The sequence below is a fragment of the Scomber japonicus genome, chromosome 3, assembly GCF_027409825.1.
Source record: "Scomber japonicus isolate fScoJap1 chromosome 3, fScoJap1.pri, whole genome shotgun sequence".
Lineage (NCBI taxonomy): Eukaryota > Metazoa > Chordata > Actinopteri > Scombriformes > Scombridae > Scomber > Scomber japonicus.
In genome coordinates, this window is record NC_070580.1 from 39496180 (window position 1) to 39521179 (window position 25000).

General features: G+C 48.6%; 2 protein-coding genes across 4 annotated transcripts in view; both read left to right on the top strand.

The window, feature by feature from the left end:
* Positions 1-13916, top strand: part of zgc:77375 (uncharacterized protein LOC402927 homolog) — a 17751-nt gene extending 3835 nt beyond the window's left edge. The window contains exons 3-9 of the mRNA XM_053315675.1: positions 2728-2840; positions 4973-5066; positions 5790-5823; positions 11982-12156; positions 13030-13206; positions 13403-13580; positions 13659-13916. Of these exons, the coding sequence (XP_053171650.1) occupies positions 2728-2840; positions 4973-5066; positions 5790-5823; positions 11982-12156; positions 13030-13206; positions 13403-13580; positions 13659-13841 (954 nt within the window). The 3' untranslated portion in view covers positions 13842-13916. The remainder of the gene's footprint in view (positions 1-2727; positions 2841-4972; positions 5067-5789; positions 5824-11981; positions 12157-13029; positions 13207-13402; positions 13581-13658) is intronic.
* Positions 13917-19086: 5170 nt separating this feature from the next.
* Positions 19087-25000, top strand: part of pcif1 (phosphorylated CTD interacting factor 1) — a 16864-nt gene continuing 10950 nt past the window's right edge. Inside the window, exons 1-6 of one of the 3 annotated variants that reach the window (XM_053315949.1) lie at positions 19087-19172; positions 23301-23459; positions 23649-23773; positions 24427-24552; positions 24660-24799; positions 24936-25000. The exon at positions 24936-25000 is cut by the window's right edge and continues 90 nt beyond it. In XM_053315949.1, the coding sequence (XP_053171924.1) occupies positions 23333-23459; positions 23649-23773; positions 24427-24552; positions 24660-24799; positions 24936-25000 (583 nt within the window). In that variant the 5' untranslated portion in view covers positions 19087-19172; positions 23301-23332. The remainder of the gene's footprint in view (positions 19173-23300; positions 23460-23648; positions 23774-24426; positions 24553-24659; positions 24800-24935) is intronic. The other 2 variants (XM_053315951.1, XM_053315950.1) reach the window with 2 other exon arrangements.

The window sequence follows — 25000 nt, forward strand, 5'->3', positions numbered from 1 at the left end:
GCAGGTACCAGGTACTATCCCTGATGGAGCAGCAGGTACCAGGTACTATCCCTGATGGAGCAGCAGGTACCAGGTACTATCCCTGATGGAGCAGCAGGTACCAGGTACTATCCCTGATGGAGTAGCAGCAGGTACCAGGTACTATCCCTGATGGAGGAGCAGGTACCAGGTACTATCCCTGATGGAGGAGCAGCAGGTACCAGGTACTATCCCTGATGGAGCAGCAGGTACCAGGTACTATCCCTGATGGAGCAGCAGGTACCAGGTACTATCCCTGATGGAGTAGCAGCAGGTACCAGGTACTATCCCTGATGGAGCAGCAGGTACCAGGTACTATCCCTGATGGAGTAGCAGCAGGTACCAGGTACTATCCCTGATGGAGCAGCAGGTACCAGGTACTATCCCTGATGGAGGAGCAGGTACCAGGTACTATCCCTGATGGAGGAGCAGCAGGTACCAGGTACTATCCCTGATGGAGGAGCAGGTACCAGGTACTATCCCTGATGGAGGAGCAGGTACCAGGTACTATCCCTGATGGAGCAGCAGGTACCGGGTACTATCCCTGATGGAGCAGCAGGTACCAGGTACTATCCCTGATGGAGCAGCAGGTACCGGGTACTATCCCTGATGGAGCAGCAGCAGGTACCAGGTACTATCCCTGATGGAGGAGCAGCAGGTACCAGGTACTATCCCTGATGGAGGAGCAGCAGGTACCAGGTACTATCCCTGATGGAGGAGCAGGTACCAGGTACTATCCCTGATGGAGGAGCAGGTACCAGGTACTATCCCTGATGGAGGAGCAGGTACCAGGTACTATCCCTGATGGAGGAGCAGCAGGTACCAGGTACTATCCCTGATGGAGGAGCAGCAGGTACCAGGTACTATCCCTGATGGAGGAGCAGCAGGTACCAGGTACTATCCCTGATGGAGGAGCAGCAGGTACCAGGTACTACCCCTGATGGAGGAGCAGCAGGTACCAGGTACTATCCCTGATGGAGGAGCAGGTACCAGGTACTATCCCTGATGGAGCAGCAGGTACCAGGTACTATCCCTGATGGAGCAGCAGGTACCAGGTACTATCCCTGATGGAGGAGCAGGTACCAGGTACTATCCCTGATGGAGGAGCAGCAGGTACCAGGTACTATCCCTGATGGAGGAGCAGGTACCAGGTACTATCCCTGATGGAGGAGCAGGTACCAGGTACTATCCCTGATGGAGCAGCAGGTACCGGGTACTATCCCTGATGGAGCAGCAGGTACCAGGTACTATCCCTGATGGAGCAGCAGGTACCGGGTACTATCCCTGATGGAGCAGCAGCAGGTACCAGGTACTATCCCTGATGGAGGAGCAGCAGGTACCAGGTACTATCCCTGATGGAGGAGCAGCAGGTACCAGGTACTATCCCTGATGGAGGAGCAGGTACCAGGTACTATCCCTGATGGAGGAGCAGGTACCAGGTACTATCCCTGATGGAGGAGCAGGTACCAGGTACTATCCCTGATGGAGGAGCAGCAGGTACCAGGTACTATCCCTGATGGAGGAGCAGCAGGTACCAGGTACTATCCCTGATGGAGGAGCAGCAGGTACCAGGTACTATCCCTGATGGAGGAGCAGCAGGTACCAGGTACTACCCCTGATGGAGGAGCAGCAGGTACCAGGTACTATCCCTGATGGAGGAGCAGGTACCAGGTACTATCCCTGATGGAGCAGCAGGTACCAGGTACTATCCCTGATGGAGCAGCAGGTACCAGGTACTATCCCTGATGGAGCAGCAGCAGGTACCAGGTACTATCCCTGATGGAGCAGCAGGTACTATCCCTGATGGAGCAGCAGGTACCAGGTACTATCCCTGATGGAGCAGCAGGTACCAGGTACTATCCCTGATGGAGGAGCAGGTACCAGGTACTATCCCTGATGGAGCAGCAGGTACCAGGTACTATCCCTGATGGAGCAGCTGGTACCAGGTACTATCCCTGATGGAGCAGCAGGTACCAGGTACTATCCCTGATGGAGGAGCAGGTACCAGGTACTATCCCTGATGGAGCAGAAGGTACCAGGTACTATCCCTGATGGAGGAGCAGGTACCAGGTACTATCCCTGATGGAGCAGCAGCAGGTACCAGGTACTATCCCTGATGGAGGAGCAGGTACCAGGTACTATCCCTGATGGAGCAGCAGCAGGTACCAGGTACTATCCCTGATGGAGCAGCTGGTACCAGGTACTATCCCTGATGGAGCAGAAGGTACCAGGTACTATCCCTGATGGAGGAGCAGGTACCAGGTACTATCCCTGATGGAGCAGCAGCAGGTACCAGGTACTATCCCTGATGGAGCAGCAGCAGGTACCAGGTACTATCCCTGATGGAGCAGCAGCAGGTACCAGGTACTATCCCTGATGGAGCAGCAGGTACCAGGTACTATCCCTGATGGAGGAGCAGCAGGTACCAGGTACTATCCCTGATGGAGCAGCAGGTACCAGGTACTATCCCTGATGGAGCAGCAGAGAAACCCGAGTGAGTCGAGCTGGAACTGTTTAGTGGAAAAGCGCCAAAAGTCAAATATCACAAAAAGTAGAGAAAGATTAAAAATAAACGATTCAGCTGCTAGACAGGAAACAGGAAGTGTCTCTAAGGGACCTGTCATGTGTTCACAGGTGGAATATGATGAGACTTGTAGTTCTGTGCTGTGATTGGATGATAACAGTCATGTGATCTCTGTGTCTGTGTAGATTGGCCCGGAGCAGGTGATGCTGTCCTACAGTCCGCTGCACATGCTGAAGAGCTTCCATCAGAAGTGTGTCCTGGTGTCTGGACAGGGACCAATCACAGACATCAGCACCACGTATCCTCTGACCCCTGACCCCTGACCTCTGACCCCTGACCCCTGACCCCTGACCTCTGACCTGACCCCTAACCCCTGACCTCTGACCTCTGACCTCTCACCCCTGTAGCGTCTGCCTTCGTTGGCCATCTTGGACAGCTACTTACGGCAAACCACTTGGACAAACTACTGTTATAGGTCAGATAGATGAATTTCATGTGAGTCTGAATTAAGTATAGAAACAATAGTTCAACCCAAGTTTGTACATCTGTGTGTAACCAGCGCAGTGTTCATTAGTTTTTTTAATATAAACTTTATTAATATCCTGATCTGAGTTAGCAGCTCAGACCGCTCCCTCTGCTGGAGCCTTGCAGTAACTACACCACCTCTCCCTCTGCTGGAGCCCTGCAGTAACTACACCACCGCTCCCTCTGCTGGAGCCCTGCAGTAACTACACCACCTCTCCCCCTGCTGGAGCCCTGCAGTAACTACACCACCGCTCCCTCTGCTGGAGCCCTGCAGTAACTACACCACTGCTCCCTCTGCTGGAGCCCTTCGGTAACTACACCACCGCTCCCTCTGCTGGAGCCCTGCAGTAACTACACCACCTCTCCCTCTGCTGGAGCCCTGCAGTAACTACACCACCGCTCCCTCTGCTGGAGCCCTGCAGTAACTACACCACCGCTCCCTCTGCTGGAGCCCTGCAGTAACTACACCACCTCTCCCTCTGCTGGAGCCCTGCAGTAACTACACCACCACCTCTCCCTCTGCTGGAGCCCTGCAGTAACTACACCACCTCTCCCCCTGCTGGAGCCCTGCAGTAACTACACCACCTCTCCCTCTGCTGGAGCCCTGCAGTAACTACACCACCTCTCCCTCTGCTGGAGCCCTGCAGTAACTACACCACCTCTCCCTCTGCTGGAGCCCTGCAGTAACTACACCACCTCTCCCCCTGCTGGAGCCCTGCAGTAACTACACCACCGCTCCCTCTGCTGGAGCCCTGCAGTAACTACACCACCTCTCCCTCTGCTGGAGCCCTGCAGTAACTACACCACCTCTCCCCCTGCTGGAGCCCTGCAGTAACTACACCACCGCTCCCTCTGCTGGAGCCCTGCAGTAACTACACCACCTCTCCCTCTGCTGGAGCCCTGCAGTAACTACACCACCTCTCCCTCTGCTGGAGCCCTGCAGTAACTACACCACCTCTCCCTCTGCTGGAGCCCTGCAGTAACTACACCACCTCTCCCTCTGCTGGAGCCCTGCAGTAACTACACCACCGCTCCCTCTGCTGGAGCCCTGCAGTAACTACACCACCACCTCTCCCTCTGCTGGAGCCCTGCAGTAACTACACCACCTCTCCCCCTGCTGGAGCCCTGCAGTAACTACACCACCTCTGCAGCTGACTAAACAATATTTAAACTAAAACCTTCGAGATGTAGAAAACCTCAAAACTTCTTATTTCTCATGAATCGTGAATAGTCGGTAGAATAATGTTTTTCAAAGCGGAGTTGCCGTACATAACTGTCAAAGATGGTGGACGCTACTGACCTCTGACCTCTGACCTCATCGTCCTGTCAGCATGCTGATTAATCTGGTTGTTCGTATGGGTCAGATTATTGATCTATGGGTCAGATTATTGATCTATGGGTCAGATTATTGATCTATGGGTCAGATTATTGATCTATGGATCAGATTATTGATCTATGGGTCAGATTATTGATCTATGGGTCAGATTATTGATCTATGGGTCAGATTATTAATCTATGGATCAGATTATTGATGTATGGATCAGATTATTAATCTATGGATCAGATTATTGATGTATGGATCAGATTATTAATCTATGGATCAGATTATTGATCTATGGATCAGATTATTAATCTAGGATCAGATTATTGATCTATGGATCAGATTATTGATCTATGGATCAGATTATTAATCTATGGATCAGATTATTGATCAGATTATTGATCTATGGATCAGATTATTGATCTATGGGTCAGATTATTGATCTATGGATCAGATTATTGATCTATGGGTCAGATTATTGATCTATGGGTCAGATTATTGATCTATGGGTCAGATTATTGATCTATGGGTCAGATTATTGATCTTCAGAGTGTCTCAGTGTTGAAGTCTTGACTTTTGGTCAGGTTGGGTTTTCAGAAGGTTGTGAGCATCGAGCAGCTCAGAGAACATCATCCTCTCCTGGACATGGTGGACCACAACAGGAGGCCCAAACTGCCTGTTAGTATATACTACCTCTACATACTACCTCTACATACTACCTATCCATACTACATACTACATACTACCTCTACATACTACATACTACCTGTACATACTACCTATCCATACTACATACTACTTACTACCTCTACATACTACATACTACATACTACATACTACATACTACCTCTACATACTACATACTACATACTACATACTACCTGTACATACTACCTCTACATACTACATACTACCTCTACATACTACATACTACCTCTACATACTACATACTACCTCTACATACTACATACTACCTCTACATACTACATACTACCTGTACATACTACCTCTACATACTACATACTACCTCTACATACTACATACTACCTCTACATACTACATACTACCTGTACATACTACATACTACCTCTACATACTACATACTACCTGTACATACTACATACTACCTCTACATACTACATACTACCTCTACATACTACATACTACATACTACCTCTACATACTACATACTACATACTACATACTACCTGTACATACTACATACTACATACTACCTCTACATACTACATACTACCTCTACATACTACATACTACATACTACCTCTACATACTACATACTACATACTACATACTACCTGTACATACTACCTGTACATACTACATACTACATACTACCTGTACATACTTCCTGTATATAATTCTGTGTACTTCCTGTTTCAGGCGTCTCCTCTGAACACGTTTCCAGAGATCGAAGGTAACTCAACGACTCGTCTCTTTAACGTTTATCGTGTTTATGTCTCGCAGGTCGAGTGTTTGAGCGCAGCGACCCCCCCCGGTGGTCGAGTGTTAGAGCGCAGCGAACCCCGGTTTGAGTCCCGGCCGGTGGTCCTGTCTGCATGCCCCCCCCTCCCCCGCATCCTTTCTGCATGCCCCCCCCCCCGTGTGACTTCCTGTCTCTCTGCTGTCTAATAAAGGCGTCTTCTATAAAGTTTATCTATGTTCATATAAAACTACATTTGATGCATTTAATTAATATTTCTGCTGAACTTTGAATTTAGTTTCTTTTACTGCGTTCTGTCCATGTGTGACTACAGGAAGACTGATTATTAATTATTATTAATTAATCATGTATTATTAATTATTAAGAGTATTTTTATTTTAATGAAACTGTTGGTTATAATGTTCAAACTGGAGCCACACAAACCACTAGGATGCAGAATTGTCTGGACTTAACACCTTTATTATTATTTTTAGTGCTTGGGTTGAGAGGTGGTGTCACCGAGCCATGGTTAATGAACTCAAACACGCATGGCAAGGTGAGCACCACCAGTACACACACACACAGTCTGGAGACAAAGGGAAAAAGGGGGAAGGCCTCTACTGGGCCTCTATTTGTAGAGTGGGAAGGACAGTGGGAGGTGCTCACATGCATCTCCTGCTCTGCTCTCCTGCAGACAGGAGTGCTCCGCCTTGGAGTTTGTGACAGCCGCCCCCGGATTTGTGCAGCAAATACGTTCATTCACTTCAATCAGTGATCTCAGGAAGTGGGATTAGTCTGGCAACAGGTCGTAAGTATTCTCGTCCCCGAATACTGACCATGGCACTGCGAACCTTTCCATCCTTTCCAGGGTATACCTCGGTTATCCTTCCGATGGGCCATGATGCTCGAGGATACTGGGGGTCAACAATCATTACAACCTGACCTGAATCCAAGTTTTCCTTGTCAGATTTCCATTTTTGCCTGGTTTGTAGAGTAGGGAGATAATAACGAATGAATGCTGTCCAGAAGTGATCTGCCAATATCTGGCTGTGACGCCATGTCCTTCGGCCAAGGAGTTCACTTGAGCAGTAGATTGCCTGAGGAAGGGAGGAGTCAAGCCGCCCCATCAGCAACATATTTGGTGTTACTGGGTCTGGATCGGCAAGGTCAGAGGAGACATATCCGAGTGGCTTTGAATTAAGGATACCTTCAACTTCAACCAGCACTGTGTGCAGGACTGTGTCTGTTGTTGTTTGCTTTCCCAATGCAACATAGAGGGCCGATTTAACTGATCTTATTTCACGTTCCCAGCTTCCACCAAAATGTGGGGCAGATGGAGGATTGAATTGGAATCTGACCTGTGTGTGGGCTAATTTTTGCTTCAAATCCGATTCCATTGCCTGGAAAGCATTTCTTAGCTCTGTTTCTCCTGCTCTGAAATTTGTTCCACAATCAGAGAGAAGTTCAAAGGGTTTTCCCCTGCGTGAGACAAATCTTCTGAAGGCCATCAGAAATGTATCTGCGTCCATACTGTCCAGTAGCTCAAGATGTACACAGCGTGTTGTTAGACATTTAAAGAGTATGCCCCATCTTTTCTCTGTGCGGCGGCCAATTTTCACTGTGAAAGGCCCGAAACAGTCCACCCCTGTGGACCAGAATGGGGGCTTTGACAATCGAAGGCAGGCTGGAGGAAGATCGGCCATTTTGGGAATAACTGGTTTGGCTCTCCATTTCTGACAGTCTTGACATTGATGTTGATGCTGGCGAATGGCTTGCCGGCCACGCAGAACCCAGTACCTCCGTCTCATTTCTCCCAGGACACGCTCAGGGCCTGGGTGCAGTAGTTGCTCATCATAATGCTTTATAATGAGTCTGGTGACATGATGTCTGGGATCTAAGACAATTGGGTGAATAGTGTCGTGGTCAAGGGTCTCTGCTCTTCGGAGTCGACCTCCCACTCGTATAAGGCTGAGTTCACGGTCATATTCAGGGGACAAGGGGAGTAGTTTGCTATTCCTTGGAATAGATTTGTCACCTTTAAGGGCCTTTATCTCCTCAGGGAAACACTCTGATTGCGCTCTTTGCAGGAGGTGCCTCTCTGAGTCGATGTACCATTGGGCTATGTTTGAACTGTGGTCCGCCGCCCCGTAAAGCATTGTCTTTGTTTCCTTTATTAAGTCATCCCAGCTGCTATACCTCTTCAGATCCAGAAGCTTTGTATCATTTGACATTGTTGTTCCACAGAACATCGATTTCCTGATCTCCTCAACTGGTTCTGGTTCAGCCAGTACAAGTGGACTGATTGGCCAGCAGGTGGCGTTTAACAGGAGGAATGGTGGGCCCTGGCCCCATCTGTGTTGTTGAGAGAGCTCTAGGAGAGTTTTGCCCCGTGTAAGATCATCTGCTGGGTTATTCTTTGAATCAACATACCTCCAGCTACTTGTGTCAGTCAGGGTTTGAATTTCGGCTATTCTGGTCCCAACAAACACCTTGTAACGGCAGGAGTCCGAGGTCAGCCATGACAAGACTGTTGTTGAATCAGTCCAGAGTGTCACAGACTGTTGGGGAATAGTGAGCTCAGAACTGAGGAGATGAGCTAGCTGAGCACCTGCTAGAGCCGCACATAGCTCAAGACGAGGGATAGAGAGTTGACGTTTTGGGGCTATGCGAGACCTGGCCATGATGAAGCTAACGTGGATATGTTCAAGTTTATCCTTAAACCATAAGTAGGCAACTGCACCATAGATGCGCTCTGAAGCATCACAGAACACATGCATATGGGATTCTGATGTGGCTAGGTTAATGCAGGTGGGCAGATAACAGCGAGGGAAGTGGATGTCAGGGAGATTTTCCAGTTCCAGCTCCCATGCTTGCCATTGCTTCAACAAGTTATCTGATTTGATGATGTTATCCCATCCTCTCTCCTGTTTCCATAGGTCTTGTACCAGGATCTTTGCTCTGGTTGTAAAGGGAGTCAGATAGCCCAGAGGATCATATTGACTTGCCAGCACTCTGTATATATTCCTCATTGTAGGTTGATTATAGGTGATCGATTTGGTTTTGTAGCTCAGCACGTCTGTCAGGCAGTTCCATTGGAGACCTAATGTCAGTTCTTTGGGGTCTCCATTTCCTGAGAGCCACAACTCACTTGTTTTTGACTTTGCATCTGGTGGGAGATGGTTTATGACAGCTTGATCATTACTAGCCCATTGTCTGATGTCGAAGCCACCAGTAGCCAGCAGAGGGCGCATCTTATCAATAAGTGACTTGGCCTGGTGGGAAGATGGGAAACTTTGGAGACAGTTATCAACATAGAAACATTGTTGGACAGAGTGTAGAACCTCCTCATTTCCTTCACAATGATCTTGAACATGTCTGTTGACTGCGTAGATGGCGCAGCATGGACTACAGGTTGTTCCAAAGGGCAACACTTGCCATTCATACACACTCGGCTCCTGATCCACCTGCATTCCTCTCCATATAAAGCGCAATAAAGACTTGTCATCATTCAGAAGGCGTACCTGGTGAAACATAGCTTTAATATCTCCACAGATTGCAATGGGATGTCGGCGGAAACGGAGGAGAACCCCCAGCAGAGAAGGGCCGAGTGTAGGGCCAGGCAGAAGACATCTGTTGAGATTTTGTCCCATATACTCAAAGGAGCAGTCAAATACAACCCTATGCTTGTTATTGTGTTCAACAATGTGATGTGGGAAATACCAGATTTCCTTTGGTTGGGCTATCTGCTCACTGGGGATTTGACAAACATAGCCAGACTGCACCAGCTTATCCAGTTCCTCTTGATATTTTTCAGCCAGTTTGGGATCCTTGGATAAGCGTCTTTCTGTGGCACAGAGACGGGGCAGGACAGCTTCCTCAGGGGCTCTAAGGACAGGCATAGTAGGGGCTCTAAGCAATGGAGTGGCATAATGCATTACACCATCTATGTTTATTCTCACTGTCTTAGAATTGAGAAGATCAAGGGCCAATTTATCCTGTTTTGATCTTGTGGCTGTCTTCTCATTTACATAGGGTAAAGTGTCAATTTGCCACAATCTTTCAACATTCCTGAGCAGTTCACTTTTGAAGCAGGTGAGGGTGAAGGAAAGGGTTTGCTTGGTTTGAATTAAGTTAGCTGGCCCCTGGAGAGCCCATCCAAGCCTGGTGTGTACCGCTAGTGGACCACCAGGGGGCCCCATCCGTATCTCTTCTGTGGCTGTGATTAGATGGGCATAGTCTGAGCCAATGAGAACCAGGGGACATGCACGATCCATGGGCTGTAATGGGATACCCCTAAGATGGTGATATTGCTCTTGTAATTGCTTCAGAGGGTATGTGTGTTGAGACAGACCAAGGTTCTCGGCAGTGAAGGCTTGATTAATAACATGTCTTTCATTTGGCTGGTCAAGAGGGGAAATTTCGAAGGACACAGATGCCCCATCCAATTGCACTATGTCCTGTCTTACTGTGTATAGGGAAATGGTTTCAGGCTGAGTGGCAAGGCCCAAATTTTGGACAGCTTGGGGGAGCAGGATAGACCTGTCTGCACCATCATCAAGAACTGCATGAGTTTTAAGGGTTTTCTCCCCGTTGTGTATGAGCACATTCACAACCTTCAGCATTACTTTACGAGAACGATTAGGTTGGTCAACATAGAGGAGCTCAGAGGGGGAAGATGCAAACATCACAGTGGCTGATTTAGGTATATGGAGATCATGGAGAATGGTTAAGTGGATCTCTTTACATATGTTACATGGCCTCTTCAAGGTGCATTTATCCATTTTGTGTGTTCTCCCACAGTTAGTGCATCTCTCTTTCTCACTGATCCATTTTTGAATGTCAGATTTGGAGAGTCTCTTAAACTCTGCACATGAACCAAGGAAGTGGTCTCGGATGTTACAGTAGGGACAGTAGGGTTTAGGTTTAATAATAGAATTGGTGTTCACCTTCTCCTTGGAGTGCGCTCTCGATGTGCTAATCTCCTCAGATGTTGACGACAGGTAGACCGAGGAGACTGGTCTGGAGGGCTGGCGTTTTCCAGTTTGCTGTTTTTCTTGCTTGTGAAACTCCACAGCTCTCTCTGATATGCGTTTGGCCCTTGATTTTACCTGTAGCCAGGTTGAGAGGTCGAGGAGGGAATAAGTCTTGGTTGCCTGTCCAGTGAGAATGCCTCGGTTAATACAGTGCTCAATGAATCCGTCTCTGTACTGTACAGGGAGTTTACTGAGGAGTTTATCCACATGAGAGCCACATCTTAATTCAGATCCTGTAGGGCCCTCTAGTGTCAGCAACATTCCCACCAGAGCATGGATGGAGAGAGAGAAATCATCGAAGGCCTCAACGTCACCAATACGAATAACAGGAGAATTCAATATTGTACCAATCTCACTCTGGACTAACAACCTTGGTTGACCATACTTCTCCTGCAGCGCTTGTAGGGCAGTGGAATATGGTCTCATACCATGCATGCAAGATTTGGCCAATTTATGGGCTCCTGGATGTTTTAGATGTTCTAGGAGGATCTGGTATTTGAATTGCTCAGTAAGATGGGTGTGGCTGTCAAGGAGGTTATCTAAGGCCATTTTTAACAGAGCAAAATCACTTTCTCGGCCACTCTTGAACACAGGGAGTGAGGGCTTTGGTATCCCATAGGCTGAGGCCAGGACCAGATCCATAACATTGGGGGGTTGTGAGTGCACAGAACGTGGAGGCTGGGATATCTGCATTGGTGGTAAACTCCCAGTGAAGGTGGGCTGCACAGGGCCAAGCATGGATGCAAATTGATTGGGGACTTGGACTGAGCTTAAAGTTACAGGTGCATGCCTAGATGGGATTTGACTAGGGGCTTGGACCATGCTGAGAGTTACAGGTACATGGTGACTAGAGAGGGACGGTAGTATGGCGTCAGCAGGCAGAGGGGGGGCATAGGACTGAACAGTAGAGGTCGGAGCCCCTAGTCAAATCCCATCTAGGCATGCACCTGTAACTTTAACAACTTAAAGTTTTGTAAAACATAAAAACCAAAAAACTAATAAAACCAGTTGTGAAAACATATAAAAGAGATTTATAAAGAATAAAATAATACAAAGTTAACCAGATCAAACATGAGAGAGTCTCGTTGACCTTCGCTCAACGACTTCCTGTTTCCATAGCGATAGTGTTGTTCGGAGAGCCAATCAGATGGGAGACCAACCTGCAGCTGCTGCTGGACGTCCTGCTGACCAATGGGAGACCGGCGTCACCTTATGACCCGCAGCTGCCGGACCAGCTGCCGGTTCTGGCCTGCAACATGGACCTGATGTGGATGGCCGAGGCACCGTCACCACGGTAACCACCCGATCACCTGACTGTCTGGTCACCTGAACACAGTGAAAGGGTCTACTAAAGGGGGTGTTGGGTGGTGTTGGGGGGGTGTTGGGGGGGTGTGTTGCAGGTTGGGTCACGGGATGTTCCTGCTGTGTCTGGGTCTGATGTTGGGGGTGTTGGGGGGGTGTTGGGGGGGTGTTGGGTGGTGTTGGGGGGATGTGTTGCAGGTTGGGTCACGGGATGTTCCTGCTGTGTCTGGGTCTGATGTTGGTGGTGTTGGGGGGGTGTTGGGTGGTGTTGGGTGGTGTTGGGGGGGTGTGTTGCAGGTTGGGTCACGGGATGTTCCTGCTGTGTCTGGGTCTGATGTTGGGGGGGTGTTGGGTGGTGTTGGGGGGGTGTGTTGCAGGTTGGGTCACGGGATGTTCCTGCTGTGTCTGGGTCTAATGTTGGGGGTGTTGGGGGGGTGTTGGGTGGTGTTGGGTGGTGTTGGGGGGGTGTTTCCGTAGGTTGGGTCACGGGATGTTCCTGCTGTGTCTGGGTCTGATGTTGGAGGTGTTGGGTGGGTGTTGGGTGGTGTTGGGTGGTGTTGGGGGGGTGTGTTGCAGGTTGGGTCACGGGATGTTCCTGCTGTGTCTGGGTCTGATGTTGGGGGTGTTGGGGTGGTGTTGGGTGGTGTTGGGTGGTGTTGGGGTGATGTGTTGCAGGTTGGGTCACGGGATGTTCCTGCTGTGTCTGGGTCTGATGTTGGGGGTGTTGGGTGGTGTTGGGTGGTGTTGGGGGGGTGTGTTGCAGGTTGGGTCACGGGATGTTCCTGCTGTGTCTGGGTCTGATGTTGGGTCTAATGTTGGGGGTGTTGGGGTGGTGTTGGGTGGTGTTGGGGGGGTGTTTCCGTAGGTTGGGTCACGGGATGTTCCTGCTGTGTCTGGAGTCGGTCTACAGGAAGCTGACGGGTCGGGACCTGCAGTACCAGGCTCTGCTGGGGAAACCCAGTCTGCTCACGTACCAGTACGCTGAACACCTGCTGAGACTCCAGAACCACAACCACAACCTGACCACCATCTACGCCGTGGGGTAACCACACCTTCCATTACACCATCTACACCACCTATAACACCATCTACACCATCACCTACACCACTGTCTATAACACCATCTACACTGTCTATAACACCACCTACACCACCTACATCACTGCCTATAACACCACCTACACCACCATCTACACCACCTACACCACTGTCTATAACACCATCTCCTTGTTGCCTAGTGACAACCTGATGACGGACGTCTATGGTGCCAACATGTACAACCGTTACCTGACTCAGCAGCACGTTGCCATGACGACCAGTACCAAGCTGGTTGCCCAGGGAACGGGGAGTCAGGTGACCACGGCCGTGCCAGAGGCTGAGATGGTGTCTGCTGCCGCCGAGTGTCGCTCCATCCTGGTAGGATCACGTCTGTCCGTCGCCGTGGTAACGATGAGACATGGGGACGTCACACTGAACTGCTCTTTCTGTCCTCAGGTGTGCACAGGTATCTACGACCCTCGCTCCCCGTTACCTAGCAACCAGAGCGACAACGTCACAGCGACGGTGTTCCACGGGCACAGGGACCTGGTCCTGGAGCCGGACCTGGTGGAGCCGAGCCACGTGGTGGAGGACGTGGAGGCCGCCGTCGACATGCTGCTGCAGCAGGAGGCGCTGTGACCTCTGACCTCTGAAGCTCCGCCCTCCACCAGGAAATCCAGTGACCTCTGACCTCAAACATGTCTGTCAACCGAAGCTGCATTTTTATATTTTTATAGGTTTTTAACCTTTAACATGAACTAATCTGAATTATGATTTAATGATTTAATCTATAAATATCTGAATGTTTCATATTTTATATTTTACTGATTAAAACCTGTAAGAAGAAATAACAGTTTCTACCATACTGACTCAATAAAAAGGTTTCTGTGTACTGATGATTGATGGTTGGGAGGAGAAGGAGGAGGAGAAGGAGGAGGAGGAGGAGCAGGAGAAGGAGAAGGAGAAGGAGGAGAAGGAGGAGGAGAAGGAGAAGGAGGAGAAGGAGAAGGAGGAGAAGGAGGAAAAGGAGAAGGAGGAGCAGAGCACTGAGTGAATGCATTAATATCACATGAATATAAAGGTATAGAGAGTCTAAGCTTATAGCAGTCCTATAGAGGGTCTAGGCCTATAGCAGTCCTATAGAGAGTCTAAGCCTATAGCAGTCCTATAGAGAGTCTAAGCCTATAGCAGTCCTATAGAGAGTCTAAGCCTATAGCAGTCCTATAGAGAGTCTAAGCATATAGCAGTCCTATAGAGAGTGTAAGCCTATATCAGTCCTATAGAGAGTCTAAGCCTATAGCAGTCCCTCAGGCTGGACTGTAGACTGCAGCATGTGTAAAAGGACGCTCAGACACAAAGTTCAACATTTAAACATTTTATTTAAATCAATGAAAACTCAAAACAGAGTCAACCACGAGGCGATGAGATCACTGGGTCACGCAGCTCGTCCCCGAAACAGAGAACATTAGATTAGACTACACCGGCAATCTCCCAAACTAACTAAACCTCAGCACCAGTGATGGGAATAACGCCGGTTAAATAAACGGCGTTACTTTTTTGAGTAACGGGTAATGTAACTAATTACTATTTCCATGGTTACAACGCCGTCACGTTACTTAATTAAATGAGGAACGTTACAAACTGAAGCTAATCTACTCAGTGAACCTGTTCTCATCCAACTTTGCTCTCAGCCACAAAAGACGGGAGGGGCGGCACAACAGTGATGATGATTGGTTAAGGCAGAGTAAGATTTCATGGTAAGCCAATCAGAGGCAGTGTTTACACACATACAAACACACACACACATGCACACACACATGCACACACACACACACACACACACACACACAGCAGCGTCACACACACAAACTAGCAGAAGCTGCAGCATGGCGAGTTTGGAGGAAAAGGTTGCGTTTTTAAACAGGAAGTACAGACACTACTTTAATCTCCTTGAGGTGAAAGGCGGGAACATACATGTGAAATGTACATTATGTATCAGAGCGTCCGTTACAAGCAACTCTAACCTAATGAAGCATCTCTCAACGGCACACGCCACTACAACACTTGTGACCAAAAACATATTTATACTTTTTTTTAAAAATTATTATTAGTTGGGGTTGAGCATAGCTCAGCGGGTTGAGCACCCGCCCCATGTGCTGAGGCTACAGTCCTCGCTGCAGGCGATCCCAGTTCGAATCCCGAGTCGAGCGATCTTATCCTGCGTGTCATTCCCATTATTATTAGTTAAAGTAACACTTTAGTTACTTTCCCTGGTAACTAGTTACTTTTATAATGGAGTCATTCAGTTACTAACTCAGTTACTTTTTGGGAGAAGTAACTGTAACTATAACTAATTACTTTTTAAAAGTAACGTGCCCAACACTGGTCAGCTCTGGAAAACACACAAGGAACAAAACTTCCCTTCAGATGTTCAGCAGTGGACTGAGAGAGGAGCAGAGAGAGGAGCAGAGAGAGAGGAGCAGAGAGAGAGAGGAGAGAGAGAGGAGCAGAGAGAGAGAGAGAGAGGAGCAGAGAGAGAGAGAGGAGCAGAGAGAGAGAGAGAGGAGCAGAGAGAGAGAGAGAGAGGAGCAGAGAGAGAGAGAGGAGCAGAGAGAGAGAGAGAGGAGCAGAGAGAGAGAGAGGAGCAGAGAGAGAGGAGCAGAGAGAGGAGCAGAGAGAGGTTATGGATTCCTCTCAATCCTCAACGCCAGCTGATTAAAACACCGTCAGGTAGACACAGAGACGCAATCTTTAAAACATCGATTTCCAACTCATGTTTACGGAAGAGCATTGCATTCACTGGATAAAACAAATTAGACGCCTTATCTCGTAATTACCAGATCTTTTCTCTCCTCTCTCTCTGCTCCTCGGGAGAGAGGAGGAGGAGCAGAAAGAGAGGAGAGAGGAGGAGGAGCAGAGAGAGAGGAGTGTGCAAACTAGGCATGGGCCGGTTACCGGTTTCAAGGTTTACCACGGTATGAAAAAGTCACGGTTTCAAAACCACTAAAATGTTCCATCACACCGTTCCTGCGGTATGATACAGTCTGTGGGTATGAGCGGGGTTTTTAATGTGACGTCTGGTCAGAGAGAGAGTGGAGGTCCCTCAGGTCGGTCGGAGAGAGAGTGGAGGTCCCTCAGGTCGGTCGGAGAGAGAGTGGAGGTCCCTCAGGTCGGTCGGAGAGAGAGAGGAGGTCCCTCAGGTCAGTCAGAGAGAGAGTGGAGGTCCCTCAGGTCGGTCGGAGAGAGAGTGGAGGTCCCTCAGGTCGGTCAGAGAGAGAGTGGAGGTCCCTCAGGTCGGTCAGAGAGAGAGTGGAGGTCCCTCAGGTCGGTCGGAGAGAGAGTGGAGGTCCCTCAGGTCCCTCAGAGAGAGAGTGGAGGTCCCTCAGGTCGGTCGGAGAGAGAGTGGAGGTCTCTCAGGTCCCTCAGAGAGAGAGTGGAGGTCCCTCAGGTCGGTCGGAGAGAGAGTGGAGGTCCCTCAGGTCGGTCGGAGAGAGAGTGGAGGTCCCTCAGGTCGGTCGGAGAGAGTGGAGGTCCCTCAGGTCGGTCGGAGAGAGAGTGGAGGTCTCTCAGGTCCCTCAGAGAGAGAGTGGAGGTCCCTCAGGTCGGTCGGAGAGAGAGTGGAGGTCCCTCAGGTCCCTCAGAGAGAGAGTGGAGGTCCCTCAGGTCGGTCAGAGAGCGAGTGGAGGTCCCTCAGGTCGGTCGGAGAGAGAGTGGAGGTCTCTCAGGTCCCTCAGAGAGAGAGTGGAGGTCCCTCAGGTGGGTCAGAGAGAGAGTGGAGGTCCCTCAGGTCGGTCAGAGAGAGAGTGGAGGTCTCTCAGGTCGGTCAGAGAGAGAGTGGAGGTCCCTCAGGTCGGTCAGAGAGAGAGTGGAGGTCCCTCAGGTCGGTCAGAGAGAGAGTGGAGGTCCCTCAGGTCCCTCAGAGAGAGAGTGGAGGTCTCTCAGGTCGGTCAGAGAGAGAGTGGAGGTCCCTCAGGTCCCTCAGAGAGAGAGTGGAGGTCCCTCAGGACGGTCGGAGAGAGAGTGGAGGTCTCTCAGGTCCCTCAGAGAGAGAGTGGAGGTCCCTCAGGTGGGTCAGAGAGAGAGTGGAGGTCCCTCAGGTCGGTCAGAGAGAGAGTGGAGGTCTCTCAGGTCGGTCAGAGAGAGAGTGGAGGTCCCTCAGGTCGGTCAGAGAGAGAGTGGAGGTCCCTCAGGTCGGTCAGAGAGAGAGTGGAGGTCCCTCAGGTCGGTCAGAGAGAGAGTGGAGGTCCCTCAGGTCCCTCAGAGAGAGAGTGGAGGTCTCTCAGGTCGGTCAGAGAGAGAGTGGAGGTCCCTCAGGTCGGTCAGAGAGAGAGTGGAGGTCCCTCAGGACGGTCAGAGAGAGAGTGGAGGTCCCTCAGGTCGGTCAGAGAGAGAGTGGAGGTCCCTCAGGTCGGTCAGAGAGAGAGTGGAGGTCCCTCAGGTCGGTCAGAGAGAGAGTGGAGGTCCCTCAGGTCGGTCAGAGAGAGAGTGGAGGTCCCTCAGGTCGGTCAGAGAGAGTGGAGGTCCCTCAGGTCGGTCAGAGAGAGAGTGGAGGTCCCTCAGGTCGTTTGCAGCTGCAGCGTAAAGTCAACCCCTCCCGTACTCCGGTTGCTGTTACAAGCAGGTAGCTCTGCAGGCTGTATGACGGCTGAAGGAGGCGAGCCCCCCGAACACCCCCCCCCCCCCCCCCCCCCCCCGTCTAAAATAATTCATTTATGTGGTGACTTGAGTTGCAGGACTGCACTTATTTTGTGTTTTATTTATTTAGAAATAATTCAGTTATTTTTCATTATTATTTATTTTAAATACATATTTACTAAAAATAAAAGACTGTTAAATGAAAAAAAAAAAATCCTTTTGTTTGTAAATACAGACATTTAACCTAGAGTTATCATCCGGGCCCATGCCTAGTGCAAAGATGACAGCAGGACAACAAGCAGCATTTGGATGCATTTCAATAGAAACACAAAGAATATAAAGTTATTTATTTATGATTATTTTTACTCATACAGGTCATCTTTGTTTTATTTCTCCAGATTTCACTTTTATAAAAGCAACTGACTGATAAAAACAATCAATTAATGAATCAATCATCAGTTTGGGTGATAATCAGTCGACCCCCACGGTGCAGTGTAACACCTATTGTGCTTCCTACATGTTTGTGTTTAATTAAAGAAATGATTTAAAATAAATTAATAATATTTAACTGTCTTTATAATAATTCTTTGTGTTTCATGTGAAGCACTTTGAAATGTTCTGAAATAATAATAATAATATAACTTTATATTCTTCTTTCATTCAGTGTGAACATGTGGACGAATTCTGGCTTCTGCCATATATTATTAATATATATATATATTATTAATAGATATACTAATATATATATATTATTAATAGATACACTAATATATATTATTAAAAGATATATTAATATATATTATTAATATATGTTATTAGTGGATATATTATTAATATATAGCTATGTTATTAATAATTATTAATAAATATATTATTAAACTCAGTTCCTGGACAGAAAAGCCTGAGAGCTTTTTCTTTACTGGACTTTTTATCCTGGTCCGTTAATAAAACCTTTTCTACATTATCTTTACATCTTGTTATAGATGTTTGTGCTCTAAATGTTATTTACAGATAGTTCAAATAAAATAATAAATATATAGTAATATAACAGTTACTACTGAATTCATTAAGGAGAATAAACTATAAATTTAAACACTCATTTATTCTCATATCAACATTAACACAAGTGTTGTTGTCATGGAAACATGTCCACAGCACCGTCGACCTGCTCAACATGGCGGCGCTAGAAGGACACCGCCGAGCAGGAAGCGGCGCATGCGCAGTGTGCTGTCCCGGGTCCCTGTAAAGATGTCTGAGCAGGCGGGGAGGGAGCGGCGCAGAGGACCCGACAGCAGCGCACTGAACCCGCGACTCTCCGCTAATAAACCCGGTAAGGTAAGAGCAGGAAACCCCGCACAGACACTCTGAAGGCACCGACACACGCAGGAAGGTTTCAGGCTTCAGATGAAGCAGGCTCCCGGCGGGTAGACCCGCGGAGCTTTGGGCTAACAGCAGAAATAAAACGCAGCGCTGTGGCAGGGGCGGGGCCGCCATCTTGTCTCAGAAGTGGCGCCTAAACAGCAGCTCCGCGCGGACACGAAGCGGCCCGCCTAAAATGGCCGTTAATATCGCGCGCTGGTAACGGCTCGCGCGCTTCCCGGGCTTTAGCCGAGGTCGGCTTCGCGGTGCACGGGGACTCCGAGCCGGAGTGTACCGGCCGAGCTCCGGTGTGTACCGGCCGGGCTCCGAGCTCCGGTGTGTCGGTGGAACAGCCGCAGCCTTTTGTTTTGCCCCCCTCCTCTCTTCCCCCCTCCTCTCCTCCCCCCTACGTGTTTGTGTGGAAGGACGGCCCTGCGCATGCGTGTAACTATGGCGCTCGTTTCTGCGTATAGAAGGAAAACAACCAAATAATTCCTCCAAACACTCCGGTTACCTGCCGGTTACTGCCAGTTATCGGCCGGTTATCAGGCAGCTATCTGCTGATTATCGATTATTGATCCGGTTTCAACCTGTCACCTGTCAGAGTCTCGAGCTGTTTACCACTGAAACCTGCTGCTAAGCCTTCACTAGTTTGTAATATCGGGTCTATAAAGTGGAGCCGATACAGATTTAAGGGAATAAAGATATTCTGATATTTATTCATTAGCTGATAATTAAGATTAAGATATGTGATGGAGGCTGTGATATTAAACACTGTGAATGGCACTGAATTTAATAATTATAAAAAAAACATCCATAGCTATGTAATATTTTATGTAAATGTAAGTATATAACTTGAGTTCAGAAAAATGATTAAACACAGAAGATGCTGCTGACATAAAAAATAAGAATATATTGGCTGATATGAAGCGATAATATCAGCTGACCAATATATCAGACAGAAAACACTAAAAATCAATCAATGAACAAAAAGTAAAATTGCCTTGTGATTTAGTGTCAGATAATTTCAGTATATTGTACCGTATAGTATAGTATAGTATAGTATAGTATATTATAGTATATTATATTATAGTATAGTATAGTTCCTTTAATGAGACATTAGCTCCTCGTTCTAACGTTAATGTTTTATTAATCCAGACAGTAATCAATGATTAAATGAATTCCTGTTCTTATCGTTCCAACCAATCAGTTCTCTTTAAACTTTTGTGGAGAAAGAATTAGTAATAAACATTTCTGCAGTTATAATATTTACCCTATAAAATATTATACTTTTATATTTACTGTATTAAATATCCTGTTAGTCCTCGTTAGTCGTTAGTCCTCGTTAGTCCTCGTTAGTCGCTAGTCCTCGTTAGTCGTTAGTCCTCGTTAGTCCTCGTTAGTCATTGGTCCTCGTTAGTCGTTAGTCCTCGTTAGTCATTGGTCCTCGTTAGTCCTCGTTAGTCGTTAGTCCTCGTTAGTCGTTAGTCCTCGTTAGTCCTCGTTAGTCGTTAGTCCTCGTTAGTCGTTAGTCCTCGTTAGTCCTCGTTAGTCGCTAGTCCTCGTTAGTCGTTAGTCCTCGTTAGTCCTCGTTAGTCATTGGTCCTCGTTAGTCGTTAGTCCTCGTTAGTCATTGGTCCTCGTTAGTCCTCGTTAGTCGTTAGTCCTCGTTAGTCGTTAGTCCTCGTTAGTCGTTAGTCCTCGTTAGTCCTCGTTAGTCGCTAGTCCTCGTTAGTCGTTAGTCCTCGTTAGTCCTCGTTAGTCATTGGTCCTCGTTAGTCGTTAGTCCTCGTTAGTCATTGGTCCTCGTTAGTCCTCGTTAGTCGTTAGTCCTCGTTAGTCGTTAGTCCTCGTTAGTCATTGGTCCTCGTTAGTCCTCGTTAGTCCTCGTTAGTCATTGGTCCTCGTTAGTCCTCGTTAGTCGTTAGTCCTCGTTAGTCGTTAGTCCTCGTTAGTCATTGGTCCTCGTTAGTCCTCGTTAGTCCTCGTTAGTCGTTAGTCTTCGTTAGTCCTCGTTACTCGTTAGTCCTCGTTAGTCGTTAGTCCTCGTTAGTCGTTAGTCCTCGTTAGTCGTTAGTCCTCGTTAGTCATTAGTCCTCGTTAGTCGTTAGTCCTCGTTAGTCGTTAGTCCTCGTTAGTCGCTAGTCCTCGTTAGTCATTAGTCCTCGTTAGTCATTAGTCCTCGTTAGTCATTAGTCCTCGTTAGTCATTAGTCCTCGTTAGTCCTCATTAGTCCTCGTTAGTCGCTAGTCCTCGTTAGTCGTTAGTCCTCGTTACTCGTTAGTCCTCGTTAGTACTCGTTAGTCGTTAGTCCTCGTTAGCCGTTAGTCCTCGTTAGTCGTTAGTCCTCGTTAGTCCTCGTTAGTCCTCGTTAGTTGTTAGTCCTCGTTACTCGTTAGTCCTCGTTAGTTGTTAGTCCTCGTTAGTCCTCGTTAGTCCTCGTTAGTCCTCGTTAGTCGCTAGTCCTCGTTAGTTGTCAGTCCTCGTTAGTCGCTAGTCCTCGTTAGTTGTTAGTCCTCGTTACTCGTTAGTCCTCGTTAGTCGTTAGTCGTTAGTCCTCGTTAGTCGTTAGTCGTTAGTCCTCGTTAGTCGTTAGTCCTCGTTAGTCGTTAGTCCTCGTTAGTCGTTAGTCCTCGTTAGTCGTTAGTCCTCGGAAATCGTTCGTCCTCGTTAGTCCTCGTTAGTCGTTAGTCCTCGTTAGTCCTCGTTAGTCCTCGTTAGTCGTTAGTCCTCGTTAGTCGTTAGTCGTTAGTCGTTAGTCCTCGTTAGTCGTTAGTCCTCGTTAGTCGTTAGTCGTTAGTCGTTAGTCCTCGTTAGTCGTTAGTCCTCGTTAGTCCTCGTTAGTTGTTAGTCCTCGTTAGTCGTTAGTCGTTAGTCCTCGTTAGTCGTTAGTCCTCGTTAGTCGTTAGTCCTCGTTAGTCGTTAGTCCTCGTTAGTCGTTAGTCCTCGTTAGTCCTCGTTAGTCGTTAGTCCTCGTTAGTCCTCGTTAGTCATTGTTAGTCGTTAGTCCTCGTTAGTCGTTAGTCGTCGTTAGTCCTTAGTCATTGTTAGTTGTTAGTCCTCGTTAGTCGTTAGTCCTCGTTAGTCCTCGTTAGTCGCTAGTCCTCGTTAGTCGTTAGTCCTCGTTAGTCTTTAGTCCTCGTTAGTCGTTAGTCCTCGTTAGTCCTCGTTAGTCGCTAGTCCTCGTTAGTCCTCGTTAGTCGCTAGTCCTCGTTAGTCGTTAGTCCTCGTTAGTCCTTAGTCATTGTTAGTTGTTAGTCCTCGTTAGTCGTTAGTCCTCGTTAGTCCTCGTTAGTCCTCGTTAGTCCTCGTTAGTCGCTAGTCCTCGTTAGTCGTTAGTCCTCGTTAGTCCTTAGTCATTGTTAGTCGTTAGTCCTCGTTAGTCGTTAGTCCTCGTTAGTCCTCGTTAGTCGCTAGTCCTCGTTAGTCGTTAGTCCTCGTTAGTCGCTAGTCCTCGTTAGTCGTTAGTCCTCGTTAGTCGCTAGTCCTCGTTAGTCCTCGTTAGTCGCTAGTCCTCGTTAGTCGCTAGTCCTCGTTAGTCGTTAGTCCTTGTTAGTCCTTAGTCATTGTTAGTTGTTAGTCCTCGTTAGTCGTTAGTCCTCGTTAGTCCTCGTTAGTCGTTAGTCCTCGTTAGTCCTTAGTCCTCGTTAGTCCTCGTTAGCCGCTAGTCCTCGTTAGTCGCTAGTCCTCGTTAGTCGCTAGTCCTCGTTAGTCGTTAGTCCTCGTTAGTCCTCGTTAGTCGTTAGTCGTTAGTCCTCGTTAGTCCTCGTTAGTCGTTAGTCGTTAGTCCTCGTTAGTCCTCGTTAGTCCTCAGTCCTCGTTAGTCCTCGTTAGTCCTCGTTAGTCGCTAGTCCTCGTTAGTCGTTAGTCCTCGTTAGTCGTTAGTCGTTAGTCCTCGTTAGTCCATAGTCCTCAGTCCTCGTTAGTCCTCGTTAGTCCTCGTTAGTCCTCGTTAGTCGTTAGTCCTCGTTAGTCCTCAGTCCTCGTTAGTCCTTGTTAGTCGCTAGTCCTCGTTAGTCGTTAGTAGTTGTTAGTCCTCTATAATCTTTGTGTAGAAACTGTCCAGCAAACATGTGACTGAAGTTCCCGCCTCTTCCTGTCCAGGCAGGTCCATGTCATTCTGACGAGCAGCTGAGATGTCCAATGACAGCCAGGGATCGGTGAAGGGGGAGGCGGCCATGATGCTGTCTCCTTCCACCCCCGCCTCCTCTCAGGGGCCCCCCCTCTCTCCGTCCGCCACCGCCAAACCACCTGAGCTCCCAGGTACACCTGTCTGTCTCTTACCTGTCTGTGTCTCTCACCTGTCTGTCTCTCACCTGTCTGTGTCTCACCTGTCTGTGTCTCTCACCTGTCTGTGTGTGTCACCTGTCTGTCTCTCACCTGTCTGTCTGTCTGTCTCTCACCTGTCTGTCTCTCACCTGTCTGTGTCTCACCTGTCTGTCTCTCTAACAGATGAGCTGGTCCAGGCGGGCTGGTCCAAGTGCTGGTCTCGGCGGGAGAACCGACCGTATTATTTCAACAGATTCACCAATCAGAGCCTGTGGGAGGTTCCAGTCCTGGGTCAGCATGATGTCATCGTGAGTAGATCACATTAGATCTAAAGACTGCACAGGTGTCAGATCAGCTGATCTCAGTTCTGCTGACATCACAGACTGATGGTGTCTTTAACTCAGTCTGTCTGCTCTGTGTGTGTGTGTTTGCTCTGTGTGTGTGTATCTGCTCTGTGTGTGTGTGTGTGTGTCTGCTCTGTGTGTGTGTGTCTGCTCTGTGTGTGTATCTGCTCTGTGTGTGTATCTGCTCTGTGTGTGTGTGTGTGTGTGTATGTGTCTGCTCTGTGTGTGTGTGTGTGTGTGTGTGTGTCTGCTCTGTGTGTGTGTCTGCTGTGTGTGTGTGTGTGTGTGTGTGTGTGTGTGTGTGTGTGTCTGCTCTGTGTGTGTGTGTCTGCTCTGTGTGTGTGTGTGTCTGCTCTGTGTGTGTGTGTGTGTCTGCTCTGTGTGGTTGTGTGTGCTCTGTGTGTGTGTGTCTGCTCTCTGTGTGTCTGCTCTCTGTGTGTGTGTGTGTGTGTGTCTGCTCTCTGTGTGTGTGTCTGCTCTCTGTGTGTGTGTCTGCTCTGTGTGTGTGTGTGTGTGTGTCTGCTCTCTGTGTGTGTGTGTGTGTGTGTGTGTGTGTGTGTGTCTGCTCTCTCTGTGTGTGTGTGTGTGTGTGTGTGTGTGTGTGTGTGTGTGTGTAGTCTGATCCTTTAGGTCTGAACGCCGCCCCAGCAGAGGGTGGAGACAGTAACCTTGGTAACGGTCAGAGGAAGAGGAGGAGCTCTGAGGAGCAGGGGGCGGGGCCTAACAGCGTAAAACGCCCCAAGGTAAGAATGAGTCGTCTGGTCATGTGATCAGTTAACGAAGAACACCTGAAGCATTGAGGAGGACAGGTGTGCAGTGGATGAGAGGAGTGTCTCTGTGTGTTGTCCAGGTGGAGCCGACCACGCCCATCTCCCCCAGCACGCCAGGGGTCAAACCCTGGAGCGCCGCCCCCGATGAGAAGCAGCCCCCAGCAGCTACGCCCACCACGCCCAGCCCCGCCCCCGCGCCCGCGCCCTACAGACCTGCTGTGTGAGTGCCCCGCCCCTTCCTGTTTAAACACTGGGTCCTTGTTTTCAGGGTTTACTGGGACCTGGATGTCCTAACTGTGTCCTTGTTTTCAGGGTTTACTGGGACCTGGATGTTCTAACTGTGTCCTTGTTTTCAGGGTTTACTGGGACCTGGATGTCCAGACCAATGCTGTGGTCAGAGAGCACCCCCCCGCCAACCACC